This window comes from Pseudophryne corroboree, chromosome 2, assembly GCF_028390025.1.
Source record: "Pseudophryne corroboree isolate aPseCor3 chromosome 2, aPseCor3.hap2, whole genome shotgun sequence".
NCBI lineage: Eukaryota > Metazoa > Chordata > Amphibia > Anura > Myobatrachidae > Pseudophryne > Pseudophryne corroboree.
In genome coordinates, this window is record NC_086445.1 from 745,493,238 (window position 1) to 745,520,038 (window position 26,801).

General features: G+C 47.7%; 1 protein-coding gene across 2 annotated transcripts in view; it reads right to left on the bottom strand.

The window, feature by feature from the left end:
* LOC135051160 (5' exonuclease Apollo-like) overlaps positions 1–26,801 on the bottom strand; it is a 223,050-nt gene that overhangs the window by 142,965 nt on the left and 53,284 nt on the right. For both annotated transcript variants that reach the window (XM_063957292.1, XM_063957293.1), the window contains one exon: positions 21,068–21,283. In XM_063957292.1, coding sequence (XP_063813362.1) covers positions 21,068–21,256 — 189 coding nt within the window. In that variant the 5' untranslated portion in view covers positions 21,257–21,283. The remainder of the gene's footprint in view (positions 1–21,067; positions 21,284–26,801) is intronic.

The following is a 26,801-nucleotide window of genomic DNA, read 5'->3' on the forward strand; positions in this document are numbered from 1 at the left end:
ATCATCTATGTATATATCTGACTGTGCTCACACAGCTTATAATTGTGGGGGAGACTGGGGAGCAGTGCCAGTTATAGGTTATAGCAGGAGCCAGGAGTACATATTATTAAAATTAAACAGTGCACACTTTTGCTGCAGGAGTGCCACTGCCAGTGTGACTGACCAGTGACCTGACCTCCAGTATAGTTAGTAGTATACTATATTGTGATTGCCTGAAAAAGTTAAACACTCGTCGTGTGACTTGTGTGGTGTTTTTTTTTTTATTCTATAAAAAACTCATTCTGCTGACAGACAGTGTCCAGCAGGTCCGTCATTATATAATATATACCTGTCCGGCTGCAGTAGTGATATATATATATATTTTTTATATCATTATTTATCATCCAGTCGCAGCAGACACAGTACGGTAATTCACGGCTGTAGCTACCTCTGTGTCGGCACTCGGCAGTCCATCCATAATTGTATACCACCTACCCGTGGTTTTTTTTTTCTTTCTTCTTTATACATACATACTACATCTCTTTATCAACCAGTCTATATTAGCAGCAGACACAGTACAGTAGTCCACGGCTGTAGCTACCTCTGTGTCGGCACTCGGCAGTCCATCCATAATTGTATACCACCTACCCGTGGTTTTTTTTTCTTTCTTCTTTATACATACATACTACATCTCTTTATCAACCAGTCTATATTAGCAGCAGACACAGTACAGTACGGTAGTCCACGGCTGTAGCTACCTCTGTGTCGGCACTCGGCAGTCCGTCCATAATTGTATACCACCTACCCGTGGTTTTTTTTTTCTTTCTTCTTTATACATACATACTACATCTCTTTATCAACCAGTCTATATTAGCAGCAGACAGTACAGTAGTCCACGGCTGTAGCTACCTCTGTGTCGGCACTCGGCAGTCCATCCATAATTGTATACCACCTACCCGTGTTTTTTTTTTCTTTCTTCTTTATACATACATACTACATCTCTTTATCAACCAGTCTATATTAGCAGCAGACACAGTACAGTAGTCCACGGCTGTAGCTACCTCTGTGTCGGCACTCGGCAGTCCATCCATAATTGTATACCACCTACCCGTGGTTTTTTTTTTCTTTCTTCTTTATACATACTACATCTCATTATCAACCAGTCTATATTAGCAGCAGACACAGTACGGTAGTCCACGGCTGTAGCTACCTCTGTGTTGGCACTCGGCAGTCCGTCCATAATTGTATACCACCTACCCGTGGTTTTTTTTTCTTTCTTCTTTATACATACTACATCTCATTATCAACCAGTCTATATTAGCAGCAGACACAGTACGGTAGTCCACGGCTGTAGCTACCTCTGTGTCGGCACTCGGCAGTCCATCCATAATTGTATACCACCTACCCGTGGTTTTTTTTTCTTTCTTCTTTATACATACTACATCTCATTATCATCCAGTCTATATTAGCAGCAGACACAGTACAGTACAATAGTCCACGGCTGTAGCTACCTCTGTGTCGGCACTCGGCAGTCCATCCATAATTGTATACTAGTATCCATCCATCTCCATTGTTTACCTGAGGTGCCTTTTAGTTGTGCCTATTAAAATATGGAGAACAAAAATGTTGAGGTTCCAAAATTAGGGAAAGATCAAGATCCACTTCCACCTCGTGCTGAAGCTGCTGCCACTAGTCATGGCCGAGACGATGAAATGCCAGCAACGTCGTCTGCCAAGGCCGATGCCCAATGTCATAGTACAGAGCATGTCAAATCCAAAACACCAAATATCAGTAAAAAAAGGACTCCAAAACCTAAAATAAAATTGTCGGAGGAGAAGCGTAAACTTGCCAATATGCCATTTACCACACGGAGTGGCAAGGAACGGCTGAGGCCCTGGCCTATGTTCATGGCTAGTGGTTCAGCTTCACATGAGGATGGAAGCACTCAGCCTCTCGCTAGAAAACTGAAAAGACTCAAGCTGGCAAAAGCACCGCAAAGAACTGTGCGTTCTTCGAAATCCCAAATCCACAAGGAGAGTCCAATTGTGTCGGTTGCGATGCCTGACCTTCCCAACACTGGACGTGAAGAGCATGCGCCTTCCACCATTTGCACGCCCCCTGCAAGTGCTGGAAGGAGCACCCGCAGTCCAGTTCCTGATAGTCAGATTGAAGATGTCATTGTTGAAGTACACCAGGATGAGGAGGATATGGGTGTTGCTGGCGCTGGGGAGGAAATTGACCAGGAGGATTCTGATGGTGAGGTGGTTTGTTTAAGTCAGGCACCCGGGGAGACACCTGTTGTCCGTGGGAGGAATATGGCCGTTGACATGCCTGGTGAAAATACCAAAAAAATCAGCTCTTCGGTGTGGAAGTATTTCACCAGAAATGCGGACAACATTTGTCAAGCCGTGTGTTCCCTTTGTCAAGCTGTAATAATAAGATTTTACTTACCGATAAATCTATTTCTCGGAGTCCGTAGTGGATGCTGGGGTTCCTGAAAGGAACATGGGGAATAGCGGCTCCGCAGGAGACAGGGCACAAAAAGTAAAGCTTTTCCAGATCAGGTGGTGTGCACTGGCTCCTCCCCCTATGACCCTCCTCCAGACTCCAGTTAGGTACTGTGCTCGGACGAGCGTACACAATAAGGGAGGATTTTGAATCCCGGGTAAGACTCATACCAGCCACACCAATCACACCGTACAACTTGTGATCTAAACCCAGTTAACAGTATGATAACAGCGGAGCCTCTGAAAGATGGCTTCCTTCAACAATAACCCGAATTTGTTAACAATAACTATGTACAATTATTGCAGATAATCCGCACTTGGGATGGGCGCCCAGCATCCACTACGGACTCCGAGAAATAGATTTATCGGTAAGTAAAATCTTATTTTCTCTATCGTCCTAGTGGATGCTGGGGTTCCTGAAAGGACCATGGGGATTATACCAAAGCTCCCAAACGGGCGGGAGAGTGCGGATGACTCTGCAGCACCGAATGAGAGAACTCCAGGTCCTCCTTAGCCAGAGTATCAAATTTGTAAAATTTTACAAACGTGTTCTCCCCTGACCACGTAGCTGCTCGGCAAAGTTGTAATGCCGAGACCCCTCGGGCAGCCGCCCAAGATGAGCCCACCTTCCTTGTGGAGTGGGCCTTTACAGATTTAGGCTGTGGCATGCCTGCCACAGAATGTGCAAGTTGGATTGTGCTACAGATCCAACGAGCAATCGTCTGCTTAGACGCAGGAGCACCCATCTTGTTGGGTGCATACAATATAAACAACGAGTCAGATTTTCTGACTCCAGCTGTCCTTGCAATATATATTTTTAATGCTCTGACAACGTCCAGTAACTTGGAGTCCTCCAAGTCACTTGTAGCCGCAGGCACTACAATAGGCTGGTTCAGATGAAATGCTGACACCACCTTAGGGAGAAAATGCGGACGAGTCCGCAGTTCTGCCCTGTCCGAATGGAAAATCAGATATGGGCTTTTGTAAGATAAAGCTGCCAGTTCTGACACTCTCCTGGCCGAAGCCAGGGCTAGAAGCATGGTCACTTTCCATGTGAGATATTTCAAATCCACCTTTTTTAGTGGTTCAAACCAATGAGATTTTAGAAAGTCCAAAACCACATTGAGATCCCACGGTGCCACTGGAGGCACCACAGGAGGCTGTATATGCAGCACTCCCTTAACAAAGGTCTGGACTTCAGGGACTGAAGCCAATTCTTTTTGAAAGAAAATCGACAGGGCCGAAATTTGAACCTTAATAGATCCCAATTTGAGACCCATAGACAATCCTGATTGCAGGAAATGTAGGAATCGACCCAGTTGAAATTCCTCCGGCGGAGCACTCCGATCTTCGCACCACGCAACATATTTTCGCCAAATTCGGTGATAATGTTGCACGGTTACTTCCTTCCTTGCTTTAATCAAAGTAGGAATGACTTCTTCCGGCATGCCTTTTTCCTTTAGGATCCGGCGTTCAACCGCCATGCCGTCAAACGCAGCCGCGGTAAGTCTTGAAACAGACAGGGACCCTGCTGAAGCAAGTCCCTCCTTAGAGGTAGAGGCCACGGATCTTCCGTGATCATCTCTTGAAGTTCCGGATACCAAGTCCTTCTTGGCCAATCCGGAACCACTAGTATCGTTCTTACGCCTCTTTGCCGTATAATTCTCAATACTTTTGGTATGAGAGGCAGAGGAGGAAACACATACACCGACTGGTACACCCAAGGCGTTACCAGCGCGTCCACAGCTATTGCCTGCGGATCTCTTGACCTGGCGCAATACCTGTCCAGTTTTTTGTTGAGGCGAGACGCCATCATGTCCACCATTGGTCTTTCCCAACGGGTTACCAGCATGTGGAAGACTTCTGGATGAAGTCCCCACTCTCCCGGGTGAAGATCGTGTCTGCTGAGGAAGTCTGCTTCCCAGTTGTCCACTCCCGGGATGAACACTGCTGACAGTGCTATCACATGATTCTCTGCCCAGCGAAGAATCCTTGCAGCTTCTGCCATTGCACTCCTGCTTCTTGTGCCGCCCTGTCTGTTCACATGGGCGACTGCCGTGATGTTGTCCGACTGGATCAACACCGGTTTTCCCTGAAGCAGAGGTTCTGCCTGGCTTAGAGCATTGTAGATTGCTCTTAGTTCCAGAATGTTTATGTGAAGAGACGTTTCCAGGCTCGTCCATACTCCCTGGAAGTTTCTTCCTTGTGTGACTGCTCCCCAGCCTCTCAGGCTGGCGTCCGTGGTCACCAGGATCCAATCCTGTATGCCGAATCTGCGGCCCTCCAATAGATGAGCACTCTGCAACCACCACAGAAGAGACACCCTTGTCCTTGGAGACAGGGTTATCCGCAGGTGCATCTGAAGATGCGACCCTGACCATTTGTCCAACAGATCCCTTTGGAAAATTCTTGCGTGGAATCTGCCGAATGGAATTGCTTCGTAAGAAGCCACCATTTTTCCCAGGACTCTTGTGCATTGATGTACAGACACCTTTCCTGGTTTTAGGAGGTTCCTGACAAGCTCGGATAACTCCTTGGCTTTTTCCTCCGGGAGAAAAACCTTTTTCTGAACCGTGTCCAGAATCATCCCTAGGAACAGCAGACGAGTTGTCGGCATTAACTGGGATTTTGGAATATTCAGAATCCACCCGTGCTGTTTTAGCACTTCTTGAGACAGTGCTAATCCCATCTCTAGCTGTTCTCTGGACCTTGCTCTTATTAGGAGATCGTCCAAGTATGGGATAATTAATATGCCTTTTCTTCGAAGAAGAATCATCATCTCGGCCATTACCTTTGTAAAGACCCGAGGTGCCGTGGACAATCCGAACGGCAGCGTCTGAAACTGATAGTGACAGTTTTGTACAACGAACCTGAGGTACCCCTGGTGTGAGGGGTAAATTGGAACGTGGAGATACGCATCCTTGATGTCCAAGGATACCATAAAATCCCCCTCTTCCAGGTTCGCTATCACTGCTCTGAGTGACTCCATTTTGAACTTGAACTTCTTTATGTACAGGTTCAAGGACTTCAGATTTAGAATAGGCCTTACCGAGCCATCCGGCTTCGGTACCACAAAAAGAGTGGAATAATACCCCTTCCCTTGTTGTAGAAGAGGTACCTTGACTATCACCTGCTGAGAGTACAGCTTGTGAATGGCTTCCAAAACCATCTCCCTTTCGGAGGGGGACGTTGGTAAAGCAGACTTCAGGAAACGGCGAGGTGGATCTGTCTCTAATTCCAACCTGTACCCCTGAGATATTATCTGCAGGATCCAGGGATCTACTTGCGAGTGAGCCCACTGCGCGCTGTAATTTTTGAGACGACCGCCCACCGTCCCCGAGTCCGCTTGAGAAGCCCCAGCGTCATGCTGAGGCTTTTGTAGAAGCCGGGGAGGGCTTCTGTTCCTGGGAAGGAGCTGCCTGTTGCTGTCTCTTCCCTCGACCTCTGCCTCGTGGCAGATATGAATAGCCCTTTGCTCTCTTATTTTTAAAGGAACGAAAGGGCTGCGGTTGAAAAGTCGGTGCCTTTTTCTGTTGGGGAGTGACTTGAGGTAGAAAGGTGGATTTCCCGGCTGTAGCCGTGGCCACCAAATCTGATAGACCGACTCCAAATAACTCCTCCCCTTTATACGGCAAAACTTCCATATGCCGTTTTGAATCCGCATCGCCTGTCCACTGTCGCGTCCATAAAGCTCTTCTGGCCGAAATGGACATAGCACTTACCCGTGATGCCAGTGTGCAGATATCCCTCTGTGCATCACGCATATAAAGAAATGCATCCTTTATTTGTTCTAACGACAGTAAAATATTGTCCCTGTCCAGGGTATCAATATTTTCAATCAGGGACTCTGACCAAACTATCCCAGCACTGCACATCCAGGCAGTCGCTATAGCTGGTCGTAGTATAACACCTGCATGTGTGTATATACTTTTTTGGATATTTTCCATCCTCCTATCTGATGGATCTTTAAGTGCGGCCGTCTCAGGAGAGGGTAACGCCACTTGTTTAGATAAGCGTGTTAGCGCCTTGTCCACCCTAGGAGATGTTTCCCAGCGCTCCCTAACCTCTGGCGGGAAAGGGTATAATGCCAATAATTTCTTTGAAATTTTCAGCTTTTTATCAGGAGCAACCCACGCTTCATTACACACGTCATTTAATTCTTCTGATTCAGGAAAAACTATAGGTAGTTTTTTCACACCCCACATAATACCCTGTTTAGTGGTACCTGTAGTATCAGCTAAATGTAACGCCTCCTTCATTGCCAAAATCATATAACGTGTGGCCCTACTGGAAAATACGGTTGATTCGTCACCGTCACCACTGGAGTCAGTGCCTGTGTCTGGGTCTGTGTCGACCGACTGAGGCAAAGGGCGTTTTACAGCCCCTGACGGTGTTTGAGTCGCCTGGACAGGCACTAATTGATTGTCCGGCCGTCTCATGTCGTCAAACGACTGCTTTAGCGTGTTGACACTATCCCGTAGTTCCATAAATAAAGGCATCCATTCTAGTGTCGACTCCCTAGGGGGTGACATCCTCATATTTGGCAATTGCTCAGCCTCCACACCAATATCGTCCTCATACATGTCGACACACACGTACCGACACACAGCAGACACACGGGGAATGCTCCTAACGAAGACAGGACCCACTAGCCCTTTGGGGAGACAGAGGGAGAGTTTGCCAGCACACACCAAAAGCGCTATATATAACAGGGATAGCCTTATAATAAGTGCTCCCTTATAGCTGCTTTATATATATAAAAATATCGCCATAAATTTGCCCCCCCTCTCTGTTTTACCCTGTTTCTGTAGTGCAGTGCAGGGGAGAGACCTGGGAGCCGTCCTGACCAGCGGAGCTGTGAGAGGAAATGGCGCCGTGTGCTGAGGAGATAGGCCCCGCCCCTTTTTTGGCGGGCTCGTCTCCCGCTATTTAGTGAATCCAGGCAGGGGTTAAATATCTCCATATAGCCTCTGGGGGCTATATGTGAGGTATTTTTAGCCTTTATATAGGTTACATTTGCCTCCCAGGGCGCCCCCCCCCAGCGCCCTGCACCCTCAGTGACTGCGTGTGAAGTGTGCTGAGAGGAAAATGGCGCACAGCTGCAGTGCTGTGCGCTACCTTTAGAAGACTGCAGGAGTCTTCAGCCGCCGATTTTGGACCTCTTCTGACTTCAGCATCTGCAAGGGGGCCGGCGGCGCGGCTCCGGTGACCATCCAGGCTGTACCTGTGATCGTCCCTCTGGAGCTGATGTCCAGTAGCCAAGAAGCCAATCCATCCTGCACGCAGGTGAGTTCACTTCTTCTCCCCTCAGTCCCTCGTTGCAGTGATCCTGTTGCCAGCAGGACTCACTGTAAAATAAAAAACCTAAGCTAAACTTTTTCTAAGCAGCTCTTTAGGAGAGCCACCTAGATTGCACCCTTCTCGGCCGGGCACAAAAATCTAACTGGAGTCTGGAGGAGGGTCATAGGGGGAGGAGCCAGTGCACACCACCTGATCTGGAAAAGCTTTACTTTTTGTGCCCTGTCTCCTGCGGAGCCGCTATTCCCCATGGTCCTTTCAGGAACCCCAGCATCCACTAGGACGATAGAGAAAAGTAGGGGTAAGGACGTTAACCACCTCGGAACATCCTCCCTTATACGTCACCTGCAGCGCATTCATAATAAGTCAGTGACAAGTTCAAAAACTTTGGGCGACAGCGGAAGCAGTCCACTGACCAGTAAATCCCTTCCTCTTGTAACCAAGCTCACGCAAACCACCCCACCAACTCCCTCAGTGTCAATTTCCTCCTTCCCCAGGAATGCCAATAGTCCTGCAGGCCATGTCACTGGCAATTCTGACGAGTCCTCTCCTGCCTGGGATTCCTCCGATGCATCCTTGCGTGTAACGCCTACTGCTGCTGGCGCTGCTGTTGTTGCTGCTGGGAGTCGATGGTCATCCCAGAGGGGAAGTCGTAAGCCCACTTGTACTACTTCCAGTAAGCAATTGACTGTCCAACAGTCGTTTGCGAGGAAGATGAAATATCACAGCAGTCATCCTGCTGCAAAGCGGATAACTGAGGCCTTGACAACTATGTTGGTGTTAGACGTGCGTCCGGTATCCGCCGTTAGTTCACAGGGAACTAGACAATTTATTGAGGCAGTGTGCCCCCGTTACCAAATACCATCTAGGTTCCACTTCTGTAGGCAGGCGATACCGAGAATGTACACGGACGTCAGAAAAAGACTCACCAGTGTCCTAAAAAATGCAGTTGTACCCAATGTCCACTTAACCACGGACATGTGGACAAGTGGAGCAGGGCAGGGTCAGGACTATATGACTGTGACAGCCCACTGGGTAGATGTATGGACTCCCGCCGCAAGAACAGCAGCGGCGGCACCAGTAGCAGCATCTCGCAAACGCCAACTCTTTCCTAGGCAGGCTACGCTTTGTATCACCGCTTTCCAGAATACGCACACAGCTAAAAACCTCTTACGGCAACTGAGGAAGATCATCGCAGAATGGCTTACCCCAATTGGACTCTCCTGTGGATTTGTGGCATCGGACAACGCCAGCAATATTGTGTGTGCATTAAATATGGGCAAATTCCAGCACGTCCCATGTTTTGCACATACCTTGAATTTGGTGGTGCAGAATTTTTTAAAAAACGACAGGGGCGTGCAAGAGATGCTGTCGGTGGCCAGAAGAATTGCGGGACACTTTCGGCGTACAGGCACCACGTACAGAAGACTGGAGCACCACCAAAAACTACTGAACCTGCCCTGCCATCATCTGAAGCAAGAAGTGGTAACGAGGTGGAATTCAACCCTCTATATGCTTCAGAGGTTGGAGGAGCAGCAAAAGGCCATTCAAGCCTATACAATTGAGCACGATATAGGAGGTGGAATGCACCTGTCTCAAGTGCAGTGGAGAATGATTTCAACTTTGTGCAAGGTTCTGATGCCCTTTGAACTTGCCACACGTGAAGTCAGTTCAGACACTGCCAGCCTGAGTCAGGTCATTCCCCTCATCAGGCTTTTGCAGAAGAAGCTGGAGACATTGAAGGAGAAGCTAACACGGAGCGATTCCGCTAGGCATGTGGGACTTGTGGATGGAGCCCTTAATTCGCTTAACAAGGATTCACGGGTGGTCAATCTGTTGAAATCAGAGCACTACATTTTGGCCACCGTGCTCGATCCTAGATTTAAAACCTACCTTGGATCTCTCTTTCCGGCAGACACAAGTCTGCTGGGGTTGAAAGACCTGCTGGTGAGAAAATTGTCAAGTCAAGCGGAACGCGACCTGTCAACATCTCCTCCTTCACATTCTCCCGCAACTGGGGGTGCGAGGAAAAGGCTCAGAATTCCGAGCCCACCCGCTGGCGGTGATGCAGGGCAGTCTGGAGCGACTGCTGATGCTGACATCTGGTCCGGACTGAAGGACCTGACAACGATTACGGACATGTCGTCTACTGTCACTGCATATGATTCTCTCAACATTGAAAGAATGGTGGAGGATTATATGAGTGACCGCATCCAAGTAGGCACGTCACACAGTCCGTACTTATACTGGCAGGAAAAAGAGGCAATTTGGAGGCCCTTGCACAAACTGGCTTTATTCTACCTAAGTTGCCCTCCCACAAGTGTGTACTCCGAAAGAGTGTTTAGTGCCGCCGCTCACCTTGTCAGCAATCGGCGTACGAGGTTACATCCAGAAAATGTGGAGAAGATGATGTTCATTAAAATGAATTATAATCAATTCCTCCGCGGAGACAATGACCAGCAGCAATTGCCTCCACAAAGTACACAGGGAGCTGAGATGGTGGATTCCAGTGGGGACGAATTGATAATCTGTGAGGAGGGGGATGTACACGGTGATATATCGGAGGATGATGATGAGGTGGACATCTTGCCTCTGTAGAGCCAGTTTGTGCAAGGAGAGATTAATTGCTTCTTTTTTGGGGGGGGGTCCAAACCAACCCGTCATATCAGTCACAGTCGTGTGGCAGACCCTGTCACTGAAATGATGGGTTGGTTAAAGTGTGCATGTCCTGTTTATACAACATAAGGGTGGGTGGGAGGGCCCAAGGACAATTCCATCTTGCACCTCTTTTTTCTTTTATTTTTCTTTGCGTCATGTGCTGTTTGGGGAGGGTTTTTTGGAAGGGCCATCCTGCGTGACACTGCAGTGCCACTCCTAGATGGGCCCGGTGTTTGTGTCGGCCACTAGGGTCGCTTATCTTACTCACACAGTCAGCTACCTCATTGCGCCTCTTTTTTTCTTTGCGTCATGTGCTGTTTGGGGAGGGTTTTTTGGAAGGGCCATCCTGCGTGACACTGCAGTGCCACTCCTAGATGGGCCCGGTGTTTGTGTCGGCCACTAGGGTCGCTTATCTTACTCACACAGTCAGCTACCTCATTGCGCCTCTTTTTTTCTTTGCGTCATGTGCTGTTTGGGGAGGGTTTTTTGGAAGGGCCATCCTGCGTGACACTGCAGTGCCACTCCTAGATGGGCCCGGTGTTTGTGTCGGCCACTAGGGTCGCTTATCTTACTCACACAGTCAGCTACCTCATTGCGCCTCTTTTTTTCTTTGCGTCATGTGCTGTTTGGGGAGGGTTTTTTGGAAGGGCCATCCTGCGTGACACTGCAGTGCCACTCCTAGATGGGCCCGGTGTTTGTGTCGGCCACTAGGGTCGCTTATCTTACTCACACAGTCAGCTACCTCATTGCGCCTCTTTTTTTCTTTGCGTCATGTGCTGTTTGGGGAGGGTTTTTTGGAAGGGACATCCTGCGTGACACTGCAGTGCCACTCCTAGATGGGCCCGGTGTTTGTGTCGGCCACTAGGGTCGCTTATCTTACTCACACAGCTACCTCATTGCGCCTCTTTTTTTCTTTGCGTCATGTGCTGTTTGGGGAGGGTTTTTTGGAAGGGACATCCTGCGTGACACTGCAGTGCCACTCCTAGATGGGCCCGGTGTTTGTGTCGGCCACTAGGGTCGCTTATCTTACTCACACAGCGACCTCGGTGCAAATTTTAGGACTAAAAATAATATTGTGAGGTGTGAGGTATTCAGAATAGACTGAAAATGTGTAAATTATGGTTTTTGAGGTTAATAATACTTTGGGATCAAAATGACCCCCAAATTCTATGATTTAAGCTGTTTTTTAGGGTTTTTTGAAAAAAACACCCGAATCCAAAACACACCCGAATCCGACAAAAAAAATTCGGTGAAGTTTTGCCAAAACGCGGTCGAACCCAAAACACGGCCGCGGAACCGAACCCAAAACCAAAACACAAAACCCGAAAAATTTCCGGCGCTCATCTCTACTTATTATCAAATAATATTTGTGGCATATCCCACAAAAATACTCACATTCAGAGGACATTGGGGTATATGCAATTCCGGGCGAATTGCAGCACTTTTTCGCCCGTTTTAAATTCGACACAATTTGACCGTCGAATTCCGGCAGGTGGTTTCCGGAATTCGACATATTCAATAAAAAAACGAATTCGACAGTCCCGCTGTCGAAAAACGGCCGATTTGACGGATTTTGATTAGATTTTTAAAAATGTTTAAAAAACGGAAAAAAACCCGGAAAAAAAATTGCGTGGGGTCCTCCCTCCTAAGCATAACCAGCCTCGGGCTCTTTGAGCCGGTCCTGGTTGCCACAATACGTGAAAAAAAATGACAGGGGATCCCCCCGTATTTTAACAACCAGCACCGGGCTCTGCGCCTGGTCCTGGTGCAAAAAATACGGGGGACAAAAAGAGTAGGGGTCCCCCGTATTTTTTGTTCCAGCACCGGGCTCCACTAGCTGGACAGATAATGCCACAGCCGGGGGTCACTTTTATACAGCACCCTGCGGCCGTGGCATTAAATACCCAACTAGTCACCCCTGGCCGGGGTACCCTGGAGGAGTGGGGACCCCTTCAATCAAGGGGTCCCCCCCCCAGCCACCCAAGGGTGAAGCCCAAGGCTGTCCCCCCCCCCCATCCATTGGCTGCGGATGGGGGGCTGATAGCCTTGTTGAAAATGTAAGAATATTGTTTTTGCTGAAGAACTACAAGTCCCAGCAAGCCGGTACTTGGAGAACCACAATTACCAGCATGCGGGGGGAAACGGGCCCGCTGGTACCTGTAGTTCTACTGCAAAAAAAATACCCAAATAAAAACAGGACACAGACACCGTGAAAGTATAACTGTCACAGAAAGGTCCCTTCAGCCAATCAGGAAGCGCCACTTCGTGGCACTCTCCTGATTGGCTTTGCGCGTCAGAGCTGTCAGACGCGCATCGCACAGTCCCCTCCATTATCTTCAATGGTGGGAACTTTGCGGTAAGCGGTGAGGTCACCCGCGGTCAGCCGCTGACCGCGGGTAACCCCACCGCTGACCGCAAAGTTCCCACCATTGAAACTAATGGAGGGAGCTGTGCGATGCGCTGTCTGCCAGCTCAGACGCGCAAAGCCAATCAGGAGAGTGCCACGAAGTGGCGCTTCCTGATTGGCTGAAGGGACCTTTCTGTGACAGGAGTCATGGGGGGTCTCTGCGTTCGGGGAAAGGGGTCCCATGTGTAAACATGGGACCCCTTTCAGTCCGTCTGGTTTGGGTAAATGCGTTTTTTTGTTTTGCCAAGTACGTTGGTTATAATAAAAGAACCGGATACTGGATCAGGTGAGTATAATTTTATTTTCAGGTACCCCGGACGTCGACATTGGAGACGAGGCCAGAGTCGGCGTGTCAACATAGGTAAGTATGTGTGTCGGCATGTATGTAATAAAGTTATACTTTCACGGTGTCTGTGTCCTGTTTTTATTTGGGTATTTTTTTTGCAGTAGAACTACAGGTACCAGAGGGCCCGTTTCCCCCCCGCATGCTGGTACTTGTGGTTCTCCAAGTACCGGCTTGCGGGAGAGGCTTGCTGGGACTTGTAGTTCTTCTGCAAAAAACAATATTCTTACATTTTCAACAAGGCTATTAGCCTCCCATCCGCAGCCCTTGGATGGGGTGGGACAGCCTGGGGCTTCACCCCTGGCCCTTGGGTGGCTGGGGGGGGGGCCTTGATTGAAGGGGTCCCCACTCCTCCAGGGTACCCCGGCCAGGGGTGACTAGTTGGGTATTTAATGCCACGGCCGCAGGATCCCCTGTCATTTTCCCCCCCGTATTTTGGCAACCAGGACCGGCTCAAAGAGCCCGAGGCTGGTTATGCTTAGGAGGGGGGACCCCACGCATTTTTTTCTTCTGATTTTTACACCATTCCATAAAAAAAAAATATATATATATATATATATATATATTTTTGAAAATATATAAATACTTGTGCCTCCTAAATAGACAAACCAAGTACCTAATCCCTTCTAATATAAATAGATATGCTATTACCAATAAAAAAAACACACAAAAAAACATGTTTTTACATTTTTTTTATTAGAGTCCGCCAGCAAAGTGTGGCGGATTGAAAATGACGAATTTACTGTCTAAAAGCACTGTTGTCGAATTTACAATCTTCAATTGAATATACTTTTGTCGAAATGCCGCATTTGTACCATTGCAGAAAAGAGGATTTTGGTACTTACCGATAAATCCATTTCTCTGAATCCTCTAGGGGACACTGGAGTCTTATACAGTAGGGGTGTGAAGCTTGCAACCGGAGGTGTGGCACAATCTAAAATTAGCATTGTCTGCACAGCCGGTTCCTCCCCCTTCACAGCCCTCCTCCCTCAGTTTGGAAAATTTGACTGAGAGAATAGGACATGACACTTGAGCACATGGCGAGGAACCGAACCGTACAACCTATCAAACAGCACCCAAGAACTCTTAACTGGAAAATCAACGCTGTTTGGAAAAACTATGTAAAATCCATATTAGGCACAGAGCCACAATGTGATTTGATCCTATGACCTTGTTTGTCAAAGTCCTGGGACTAACTATGTGGGTCACAAGAGTCCTTTGAACAGGAAGTGTGAACCCAGCAGACTGACAGCACTGAGGCGGGCGTCCAGTGTCCCCTAGAGGATTCAGAGAAATGGATTTATCGGTAAGTACCAAAATCCTCTTTTCTCTTTCATCCACTAGGGGACACTGGAGTCTTATACAGTAGGGGACGTCCCAAAGTTATCCCCCAGGGAGGGAGTGCTGTCAGTGGCCTGCAAAACTAAACGTCCGAACTTAGAGCGTCCGGACGCCAGGGCATCAAACTTGTAAAATTTCGCGAACGTGTGGGCTGAGGACCACGTCGCCGCTCTGCAAAGTTGAGTAGCGAAAACACCTCTGACGGCCGTCCACGAGGCACCCACTGATCTGGTAGGAGCACCCGTCTGAACCGGAACCTGATTGCTACAGGAAATATAAGCAAGTCGAATTCACCTAGACACAGACTGCGTAGATGTTGGCCAACCCGTCTTTGGCCCATCATAAAGAACAAACAATGGTCCGACATTCTGAAGGACGACGTAACTTGTACGTATACCCGTAAAGCTCGGACAACATCCAAGGACACGCATAGGTGTGCGCAGGGGGGGTGCCTGGTGCGCACAGGCACCCCCTGTCTGGCACCCCGATCTCGCATGCCTGATGCAGCGATAGCCAAGCAGGATGATCACTGTCCCCTCTACGCTGCACCCTGTCAGGACTGCATCACTGACCGGACGCCTGGGTTAATCAAGGGTGCCACTGCCACTGGCTTTTAAACTCCCGGCTCCACCTCCATGTACAAAAACAGCATGATGTGACGTGATTACGTCATGCTGCTCGCACGCCCACCCGCCACACGCCCACCTCTCTCCTTCTATGCTATGCCAACGCCAGCCAATGATGAGGATCAGCATGCAGCCAGAGTTAAGACAGATTCAATACTGGCAGGCGGTCGGCAGCAACATTGACACGTCACTCGTTTTTCCAGCAGCAGCAGTACTAGTGTACGACTGTCAGTGTCAGCTTGCAGGGGAAAGAGAGGGGGAGCCAGACCAGGCTGAGGAGGAGCAGTGTAATTGCAGTGAGTGCCATCAGAGGTGTTTGTTTCGTGCACACCACAACATCTGACAATGTATCTGCTTTATTAGGATTGGTACAAGGGTGGATATTTTATATTGCGTTGACCGTCAATAGATGGTGCTAGACACGCCCAAAAGGCGGTGCTAGACACACCCCTCCAATGGTGCACCCCCTAATAAAATGTGCTGCGCACGCCTATGAGGACACGTCCCCATCTGCGAGACCTCGGAAAGATGGGACCACAAGTGGCTGGTTTACGTGAAACCCCGAAACAACCTTAAGAAGGAAACCTGTTCTTGTACGGAGTTCTGCTCTAACTCCATGAGACATTCAAAGGACTCTAACCCAATAAGGCTCCCACTCAGGAACCCGCCTGGCGAAACCAAGGCAAGCAAGAACGTGACCTTCCAATAGAGATAGTTCAGGTCTGTTCTTGTCAACGACTCAAATGTTGGATATCTGAAAAATTCCAACCCAAATTTAAGTCCCATGGCGCCTTTGTAGGGCGAAAAGGGGGTTGTATCCTCAGAACCCCCTGTAAAAAAACTTGAACCTCTGGCAAGAATGCTAACTGCTTGCTGACCTAGGATGGAGAGAGCTGAAATTTGAACGTTCAGAGAGCCCAGTCTCAGTCCTACATCTAGACCGGTCTGAAGGAATAGTAGAAGTCTGGAATTCGCCGAATTCCACCCACGGTCAAGTTGACACCAGTCCATGTACCTCTTCCAAATCCTGTAGTAGTGCAGGGCTGTGACCGGCTTCCTAGCGGTAATCATCATAGGAATGGCCGTTCTAGGTATCCCTCTGTTTCTTAAGATCCGTGTTACAATAACCACGCTGTTAAACGCAGCCTATGCAGGTCTGGGTGTTGGAACAGTCCCTGAGATAGCAGGTCCTCCCTTTGAGGTAATCGCCAAGGATCTTCCACTAGTAACCCTCGCAGGTCAGAGTACCCACTCCTTTGGGGCCAATCTGGTGCAATTAGAATTGCCCATTCTCATTCTCGGTTCAACCGTTTCAGAACCCTTGGTATGAGTGGGAAAGATGGAGAAATGTAAACCCTCCTGTAACACCAAGGAAGTGTTACTGCATCCACTCCTTCTGCTGCTGGATATTTTGTCCTGGACACAGATCTGGGAAGCTGATGGTTTCGCTGAGGCGCCATTAGATCGACTAGAGGTATACCACATCTCCTCACCCCCGTGTCGAAAATCCGTGGATGTAGGCACTACTCTCCCGGATGCATGTCCTGGCGGCTGAGATCATTTGCTTTCCAGTTTTCCACACCTGGAATGAACACTGCAGAGAGGATGATGTTTCGCCCTTCTTCCCACAACAAGATCTTTGTGGCTTTCTTTAACGCCATCCTGCTCTTTGTTCCTACTTGATGGTTTATGTAAGCAGTCGTCGTGACATTGTCCGACTGTATCTTTGAGTGTTGACCCATGACTAGGTCTGCGGCTAAGAGAAGCGCATTGTAAACAGCTCTCAGTTCGAGAATGTATCTGGGCAGGTTGCCCTTCATGCTCTAAGCCCGCAATAACTGACTGGATTTATTCCATCCTGAATCTGCAAACCGTTAGGACTTTGTACCACTAGGACGGTATCCCAACCTCTGAGACTGGCGTCCGTTGTCAGGATCCTCCAATCCCAAATGCAGAATCTCTTGTATGCTGCGAGATTCTTGTGCAATGACCACCAAATCCGTAGGGTCGTATGCGTGGTGGATGTTGGATTCTTTGATGTAGAAGCCAGTGCGAATCTGCTCCCTGAGCAATGAGTGTCATCTGGAATGGTCGGGAATGAAGTCTGTCGTACCGGAGCGCTGTGAATGACGCCACCCTCTTCTCTAGAAGTGGCACACAGAGGTATAGAGAAACCATCTGTGTCCTCCGTACCTGAGCCACTAACCTTTGTGGGTCCTGGATCTAGTGCTCTGGTAGGAATACTCTCAATTGTATAGTGTCCAAGATGAGACAGAGGAATTGACTCCCTTGAGTTGGCATGAGGTTGGATTTCTAGAAGTTCCCAATCCACCCATGTTGAATGAGAATTCGATGAGATGCTGACCATCCTTTATCAGCTGTTTCTGTGAAGAGGTCTTGATAAGGTATGATCGTGACCCCCAACTGTCTCAATCCTGTCATCGCTATTGTTATGATCTTTATAAAGAGTCTTGGGGCTGATTATAGACCTAATGGCAGGGCCCTGATTCGGTAGTGATCCCACACCGGTGCAAATCTTAAGTAAGCTTGGTGAGGGGTCCGAATCGGAATATGAAGGTATTTTGCATTACCAAAAGTTTTGAATAAAATCCCATTCATCAGTGAGGATTAGGGACTGGCGACTTAAGCCTTTGTATGCAGGATTCTTGCCTTCTGTAACGCTCCTGCTCGCAACGGGCACCTTAGGCCCTCGCATTGTTAATACACAGCCTGAGTGTACACTCTTGCACTTCTATCCAGTAACCCTGGGAAATATCTTGGTGACCCAGACGTCTGGTGATGTTTTGGCCCAGACGTCCCCAAGGTGGACCCCAGGTGAGCAGGAAGACCCTCCTGCCATAGGTTTGTCCTGCTTTTGTGGTGTCGACTGTCTTCTGGCTAGGTACGACAGCGATCGAATGAACTTAAACACTGGTCCCGAGCAACTTCCTCTAACGTGTGAAGTGGTGCTCGAGTAAGAAGTAGGTAGAAAGGTAGATTTCACTGTAGTTGCCTGCAAAATCCACTTGTCTAACTCCTAAAATAACATCTAACCCCCAAAATGGAACAGCCTCTACTCCTGGAATCATAGACCACTAGCCATTCTCTGAGCCATAAAATTCTTCTAGTGTAAATGGCCAAAACAGAGATGTGGGGCGCTGTGTTACTAGCGACCCTTGAAGTCTGGCACATATAAGTCGCTGATTCTCGGATATGCTCCGCTGAGAAATTTCCTCCAGGCGACTTTCTTACGCCCAGCCCATGCTACAAATGTGCTGTTATAAAATGTGATTTTAATGCAGTGTGCACATATCCTTTTAGGCGGTCACGTTAGGCATAGGTGACATTTGTCAATGAGGAGAAGGATACGAATAAATCGAAAAACACTCTGGTTCCTTAACTCCTTACGTCAGGAAACTTAGGATCTCCATAACCGCTTCTATAAGGGAATCTAAACTCCTGAACTAAGGCAGACTCAATTATCTCGCCCTTTCAACTATAAGACCCTCTTCCTCCTTCGTGTAAGATGGGGAGGGTTCTCTGAAAAGCCTTGCTCACATTGCATAATGCTTGCGCAGGAGGGATTCAGTTAAATCAGAATACCTCCATGGTCTCTGACATTTCTTTTGAAATCTTTGGCGGAACCTTGCTCCCGTGTTGAGCGCCTTTAACTAAACAGGAACGCATACCCGGGAGTCACCCAAACTAGCGCTGATCTTATTACAGTTTGTGCACACATAATAAGCTCTTGGTAAGTGCTTTTAACATCTGAAGCCGCACCCCATAGAGCGCTTCTCAGTGCTTTCCACCTTTATAATAGGAACAGAAAGACCGTAACGGGTGATGGATATTAAAGATACACCGGATTCATCTAGCTGGATAATTTCATTATATACTACAGATGAGTCCCCGGTTATCTCGACTAGTTTTCTGCGCATAGGCACAACATGACTTCTTAGCATAAACCCTTCGGCTATTGTCTTCGAACAATACAGCAGGGGATTAAGTCATTACAGCAGGGGATTAAGTCCGACTGGCAAATCTCAGTAATCCTATTAAAGGTTAAGGTAAATGTGGACCCATACATAAAAAATAAAAAATTAAAGTAATAATAATAATAAGAAGAATATCACCAGCTGTTGCCACCCTCGCACACCCAACTGTATTTCAGTTCTGGGGTCGGGTTTGTGATCCAGTCGTTCCCTTAATTTCGTCGGGATCTTTTGTGTAGAAGTCCCTTGAAAATATATAGCCAACTCTTTGTTAGAGTACATTGAAAATCCATTGCAGCAGAGTCCTATATATAAAATATCCACTAGAGGGAGCAGTGTTCTATCATAACAAAACCTGTTCCTTTGCTATGACTGGTCTGGAAGCCTAACTAGTCTAAAGGGGCGTATACCTTCTAATAGAAACTTTTAGGCGCCTCTAATAGTTTTAAAATGGCCGCCACTATATATTTAATATATATATATATATATATATATATATTCACTAAAGTGTCACTCTGCCCCAGCCCGTTTTCTATACATTCCCTCCACATTTATTGTCTCCCCCAGTTCCCTCCATGTTGCGCTGGCAGCTGGAGGTCTATAAAAGAAGGGGGGCGGCGGGGGAGCTTGCTAGCCTGCCAGGTATTAAGTTATACGGCAGCCGCGTTGAGAAGCCGCTGCTGCTCTTCTCCCATCAGATGTTCCAGCCCCCAGCGCCCTCGTACTAGCGCCGGCGGCGGGAGGCGTGTGGGGGGTACAGCCCAGGTCCCGGCGGATTGCAGGGGAAGCTGCGGCTGCTAGCCGCGAAAGATCGTTTCAGCGGGAGGCACTTTTGAAGTATCCCGCTGTGTTTAAGCGGCGGCGTTATACGGCCGTTGACAGCCGCGCTATGTCTTCCTCAGCCTCCGTTTGTATAGGCAGGAGGGGCGGACGGGGGAGCGGACATGAAGCGGTATTTAAAAGTGATCTCTTGTCTAGCTGGCCAGTTTGCTGTCTCCCCTTGTGTCACAGCGCCAGGGGAAGGAGGGGGGCGGTGGGGAAAGCTGTGCTGCTGAGTTCCAGTGCTTAGAGCTAGAAGGTTAACAGCGTGTGTGGTCCGCGGGAGGGAGACTGTTAAACTGCCTCCTGGATCCATGAAAAAGCTATTTGTTACTGTTCTTTTTCTTTTTATGCCCTGTATCTAAAGTTTAACTATAACTAGGGCCCTTTTACAACCAGTACTCACTGCTGACTCTGTGCTCCGGATTTTCTGAGGAGAGATGCAGATCCCCTTTAGTAGGGATCATTGTCTCTCTATTGTTAAGACTTTCGTCCCCCTTTTCATTAGGTTAACTCAGTCTCAGTATTGAAATGGAGCAGGAGCTCCTTCTGTGCCTGTTACCTCCTTGGCACAATTTTTCAAACTGAGGGAGGAGGGCTGTGAAGGGGGAGGAACCGGCTGTGCAGACAATGCTAATTTTAGATTGTGCCACACCTCCGGTTGCAAGCTTCACACCCCTACTGTATAAGACTCCAGTGTCCCCCTAGTGGATGAAAGAGAAATGTCGAATTTGACAAATATCGAATTTCAAAAAGTCGAATTTGGAATGGCCGTTTTTTTTGCGAAAAGTACTGTATTGCATTGTCGAATTCTTTTTTTTGGCGAAAATGTCCCGTTTTTCGACATTTTCGGGAATTCGACCGCAATTGCATATACCCCATTGTGTTGTTCATTGTGTGGACTGACATCCATCACACACTAATGTCACGTATATCAGTATCATAGGTCCTGCCAATAGAATGGGCTCCCACTGCACAAGCATGTAGGAGACGGTACAAACTTTACAGAGTTATTATATAGATAAGATTTCATCATAAAACTACCTGCCTTAATGTTTTTGTTTTGTTTTCTACTTTTACATTATTTCATACTGTACCTTCAACTTATGTTCAAGGATCTTGGCTGTGACTGCCGAACAGTACAATGGATGTGACCATGTAGACAATAAACCCTCGGTATGATCACTGTGCATATGGGACAGAAAGAAGAGTCTGATGTTGCTGTATCTCCGGATACGCCAATAGTCCACAGCAATAGGGGTGTCTTCAATAACAGACCCACTCATTCTCAACCTCAGTTGGAAGACAAATGTCTAATAAGGGGGGAAATAAAATACATCAAGTTCTTATGCTTAATGGAGTAATAGATAGCAACCTAAATTAACAGCTTTATCATACAAGGTAAAATGTATGCAAATTTATCTTAAATATAGTCATTAATTGCCATAGGTCTTGCTATCGGAGGCTTTATTCATAGTTGGTAGCAAAATGCGTCAGAAAAATAATTCCCATTTTTGTGACCCTAAAAAATGTGCTCAAACTTTTCAGAGCATGTACAGGACTATAGTTACCGTTGCCGGCTTCTTTCCGCAGAGTTCTCCTGAGAAGTAACCGAGGACACCCTCTCCCCCCCCCCCCCCACCTCACGCACACACGCGGTTTGCACATATGCAGACCATTGGCCACACCTACATATTAGGACTCAGGGGTCATAAACCCAAATGTCCTGTGTTTGCAAGAGACAGATCTTATCGGAAGTGCTGTCCCTTGCATAATTAGTCATGCATTGTTGATTAGCAGGATTGTTGCAGTGAATATAAATTTCTCTCTTTCCTATATCTGTTTCAACTCGTCTCTGAGAAGATCGCAGGGAAAAATTGGGATTCTCCATAATATGATCTCTACCTGTAACTGGGCAGGTAGGAAACTTCTGGTTGCCATGGGAAACTTCTCCACATGCTCACTACTACACTCTATTCACTGCTTAGTACATCTCAACCTAAGTTTCCTACCTGGTTTCCCATGGCAACCAATTAGCTGCTCTGTACAATTTTATAGTATGCAAATGATAAATGTCACTTCAATGCTGATTGGTTGCCATGGGCAACTTCTCTCTTTTCATTGCTTAGTACATTTCCCCCTTAATTTAGTTAGTTCTGATTTATTTATTTTTCCTTTCTTGCATACCTTCATGATTCTGACAGATCTTAGATGGATCTCGGGGGGAGATGTACTAAGCTTTGAATAGTGAAGACTGATAAAGTACCAGCCAATCAGCTCCTAACTGCCATGTCACAGACTATGTTCGAAAAATGACAGTTAGGAGCAGAGTTGGACTGGCCCACAGGGGTACAGGGGAAACCCCTGGTGGGCCCTCCTCCTCCTCCTCCTCTAGGGATCCTGTTCCAGACTGGGTACTTGAATTATACATTATACATATGTTACATTATACTGCATATGACTATGGTGTATTTTCTACAGAGCATTGCTGTTATTCATCTGGTACATTATCATGCATGCACTAGCAGTATTTACTATATACTCAATGTTTATCAAGTGGCCCAGCCCATGCACTCTCTAAAGGTAAGGCAAACCAATGTGGCGGCTGGCCACACGCCCTCCGGAGACTGTCTACACCCATAAACATGGGCCCCTACCACTACATTCCCCCAGTGGGCCATTCATGCCCCAGTCCAACACTGGTTAGGAGCTGATTGGCTGGTAGTTTCTCACTCTCCATTTTATCACTTTTTAAGGCTTAGTAAATCTGGCTTTTGGGCTGGGATGTTCTAAAAGGAAAATGTGTCCAAAAATAAAAAAACTGAAGTTTTCTAAATGTGATCACATTTCCCATATGTACAGAACCAAACTTCCGGAAATGATACATTCCAGGGCCTGGACCAGGTGGGTAATGCCAGCTGTAGCTGGCATTACCCAATAGAAACCTATGGCCTCTTCGCAATTCCCCCTGAGAGGGATCCAATCAAATCACTCCCAGTACCTCAATCCACCCCCCGGCGGCCACCACTAACACTAAGCATGCACTGAAGTACAGCACTCAGAGGGCTATTCTTTGTACATTTCTACTTACATGCTGCGTTAATAATTGTGGTATGTTTCCGATAAGTGGCAGGATGTACACATCCCGCCCCCCGTGTTTGTAAAATGACAATTAGGAGCTGGTTGGTTGGTACTTTATCTCCATCCAGTTTATCTCTCTCCAAGGATTAGTACATAGACCCCAGCTTCCCACAAATACAGCTGCTTTGCCTCCAACCCTGAATTAAGCCCTATATTTATGCCTTTGCAGATGTGTTCTGTAAAGGTGCATAGGCACAAACTACTGTAGGGAAGCTTAAGATAGCCAGAAGCCCCATAAACACTTAACGAGTCGCCGCCCACGCCGATATTGGCGGCTGCGGGGACTCGGCGGAGTGCCAGCATCAGTAAGTGCATACACACTTGCCGATGCCAGTGTGGAAGGTAGCGATGGCGGGCGTCGGGAGGAATGACACCCATGCTGCATCTGCAGCAGGGCTGTCGTTAACAAGGACCGCCCTTGCCTGTACATGTTCAGATGAGGGAGGGGGTCGTTAAAAATGCGCGGGAGCACGCATCATTAACGACACTGAGTGTACACACTAGATGGGATTGTAAAAGATCTTGCTCAGATTGACCCTTCCGAGCGAGATCTTTTACTTTCTCGTCTAGTGTGCATGGGCCTTTATGATATTGGAATATTTTGTTCCAATAAAGATAAGGTAGCCAAACACAGTACACAAGGACCCATAATGTTTCATGTTTTCCAGGCCACTTGTGGATCTATAGAATGGGGCAGTTAGGAATGAAGGGACAGGTAGTTATTAATACACCTGTACACGAGCTGCATGGTCTGGAAAACATTAACTGCTAGGGTCCTTCAGGACAGAGGACCTAATTCAGACCTGATCGCAGCAGCAAATTTGTTAGCTACTGGCCAAAACCTTGGGGGTAATTCCAAGTTGATCGCAGCAGGAAATTTTTTAGCAGTTGGGCAAAACTGTGGTGGTCATTCAGAGTTGTTCGCTCTGTAATTTTCTTTGCATCGCAGCGATTTTCCCGCTAACTGCGCATGCGCAATGTTCGCACTGCGACTGCGTCAAGTAAATTTGCTATGCAGTTAGGTATTTTACTCACGGCATTACGAGGTTTTTTCTTCGTTCTGGTGATCGTAATGTGATTGACAGGAAGTGGGTGTTTCTGGGCGGAAACTGGCCGTTTTATGGGAATGTGTGAAAAAACGCTACCGTTTCTGGGAAAAACGCGAGAGTGGCTGGAGAAACGGAGGAGTGTCTGGGCGAACGCTGGGTGTGTTTGTGACGTCAAACCAGGAACGACAAGCACTGAACTGATCACAGTGGCAGAGTAAGTCTCGAGCTACTCAGAAACTGCACAGAGTAGTCTTTTCGCAATATTGCAAATCTTTCGTTCGCAATTTTGATAAGCTAAGATTCACTCCCAGTAGGCGGCGGCTTAGCGTGTGCAAAGCTGCTTAAAGCAGCTTGCGAGCGAACAACTCGGAATGAGGGCCCATGTGCACTGCAGGGGGGCAGATATAACATGTGCAGAGAGAGTTAGATTTGGGTGGGTTATATACTGGCTGCTTTATTTTTACACTGCAATTTAGATTGCAGATTGAACACACCACACCCAAATCTAACTCTCTCCGTACCTGGCACTGGGGATGGGCATGTTTGGTACTGGGGGGCATGTTTGGCACTGGGGGGTATATGTGTACTTGGCACTGGGGGGGGGGGCATATTTGGCTCTGGGGGTATATGTGTACCTGGCACTGTGGGGGAATATCTGGCACTGGGGGCATATGTGGCACTGGAAGCTCAGCCCTAGCAACAAGCATTACCCCCTGGTTACAAGCACAACACCCAGCTCACAAAATCCCTGGCAACAAGCATTACCCCCTAACAACGAGCATGACACCCAGTGCATGAAACCCCTGGCTACAAATATTACCACCTGGCAACAAGCTTGAAACCCAGCACATGATACCTCTGGCAACAAGCATAACACCTACCGCATGAAATCCCTGGCAACGAACATGACACCCTGGGCATGAAAACCCCTGGCACCGTGCATGGAACCAAGAGTATGAAACCCCTGGCAACGAGCAGGTAATTTAAAAGTAATTAGAAGCCTTACTGTAGGACTTAATGTGTAATGGGCATTGCGGTGTGTGGCATAATGTATCACGGACATTGCAGTGTGTCTCATAATGTGTCACAGGCATTATGGTGTGTGGCATACTATATCACGGGCATTGTGGTATGTGGTATAATGTCTCAGGGGCATTGCAGTGTGTGGCATAATGTATAACGGGCATTGCGGTGTGTGGCATAGGGTATAACGGGCATTGCGGTATGTGTCACAGGCATTACGGTGTGTGGTATACTATATCACGGGCATTGTGGCATGTGGTGTAATGTCTCAGAGTCATTGCAGTGTGTGGCATAATGTATCACAGACATTGCAGTGTGTGGCATAATGTATCACGGACATTGCGGTGTGTGTCATAATGTGTCACAGACATTGTATGTGCTATAATGTATCAGGGGCATTGCAGTGTGTAGCATAATGTATAACAGGCATTGCGATTCCTGTCATAATATGTCACAGGCATTACGGTGTGTGGCATAATGCATCACAGGCATTACGGTGTGTGGCATAATGTGTGGGGGCATTATGGTGTGTGGCATAGGGCTAGATGCATCATCGCTTAGAAAGTGATAAAATGGAGAGTGAAAAAGTACCAGCCAATCAGCTCCTAACTGCCATCTCACAGGCTGTGTTTGAAAAATGTTAGTTAGGAGCTGATTGGCTGGTACTTTTTCACTCTCCATGTTATCACTTTCCAAGCGATGATGCATCTGGCCCATAATGTCTAAGGGCCATTGCAGTATGTGGCATAATGTATACTGGGCATTACTATAAGGAGGAAAAATGACAAATAATGTAAGGGGCATGAATCAGGATTTTTTTTTCCCTCTGGTGGCCAATGTCTGGGCGTGCAGGTTGCAAAACTGGGGTATAAGGTAGTCTTTTCCTGCAATGCCACGCCCCTATATGCAAAGTCACGCCCCTTTATTGCGGCGCGTGTGCCTTCGGCGCACGAAGGTTCATCGCTTTGCTAGTGCCAATTATGGGGAGGGGGGGGGCGCCAGAGAATTTTTTGGCTTGGGGAGAAAAATTTCTAGTTACGCCACTGCGCCGCCTATAGGGGAGTGTATTTTAGCTTTGCAAGTGTGCGAACGCATGTGCAGCCGAGCAGTACAAAACCAGTTTGTGCTGTTTCTGAGTAGCTCTGACCTTACTCAGAAACTGCACAGCCGCTGCAATCACTTCAGCCTATTCGAGCACGGAATTGACGTCAGACACCCGCCCTGCAAACGCCTCGACACGCCAGCGTTTTTCCAAACACTCTCAGAAAATGGTCAGTTGACACCCACAAACACCCTCTTCCTGTCAATCTCCTTGCGATCGGCTGTGCGAATGGATTCTTCGCTAGAACCAGTGCACAGCAACGATCCACTTTGTACCCGTACGACGCGCCTGCGCATTGCGGTGTATACGCATGTGCAGTAGTTTACAGATCGCTGCGCAGTGAAAAACGCTAGCGAGCGAACAGATCTGAATTAGGCCCTTGGTTTTGCCCATTAGCTAACACATTTGTTTCTGCAATCAGGTCTGAATTAGGCCCAGAGTTTGGCCACCACTGCAATGAGGTGATGGAAACTGAATACATTGGTCACATTATTATCAGCATTGATTGGATGTATA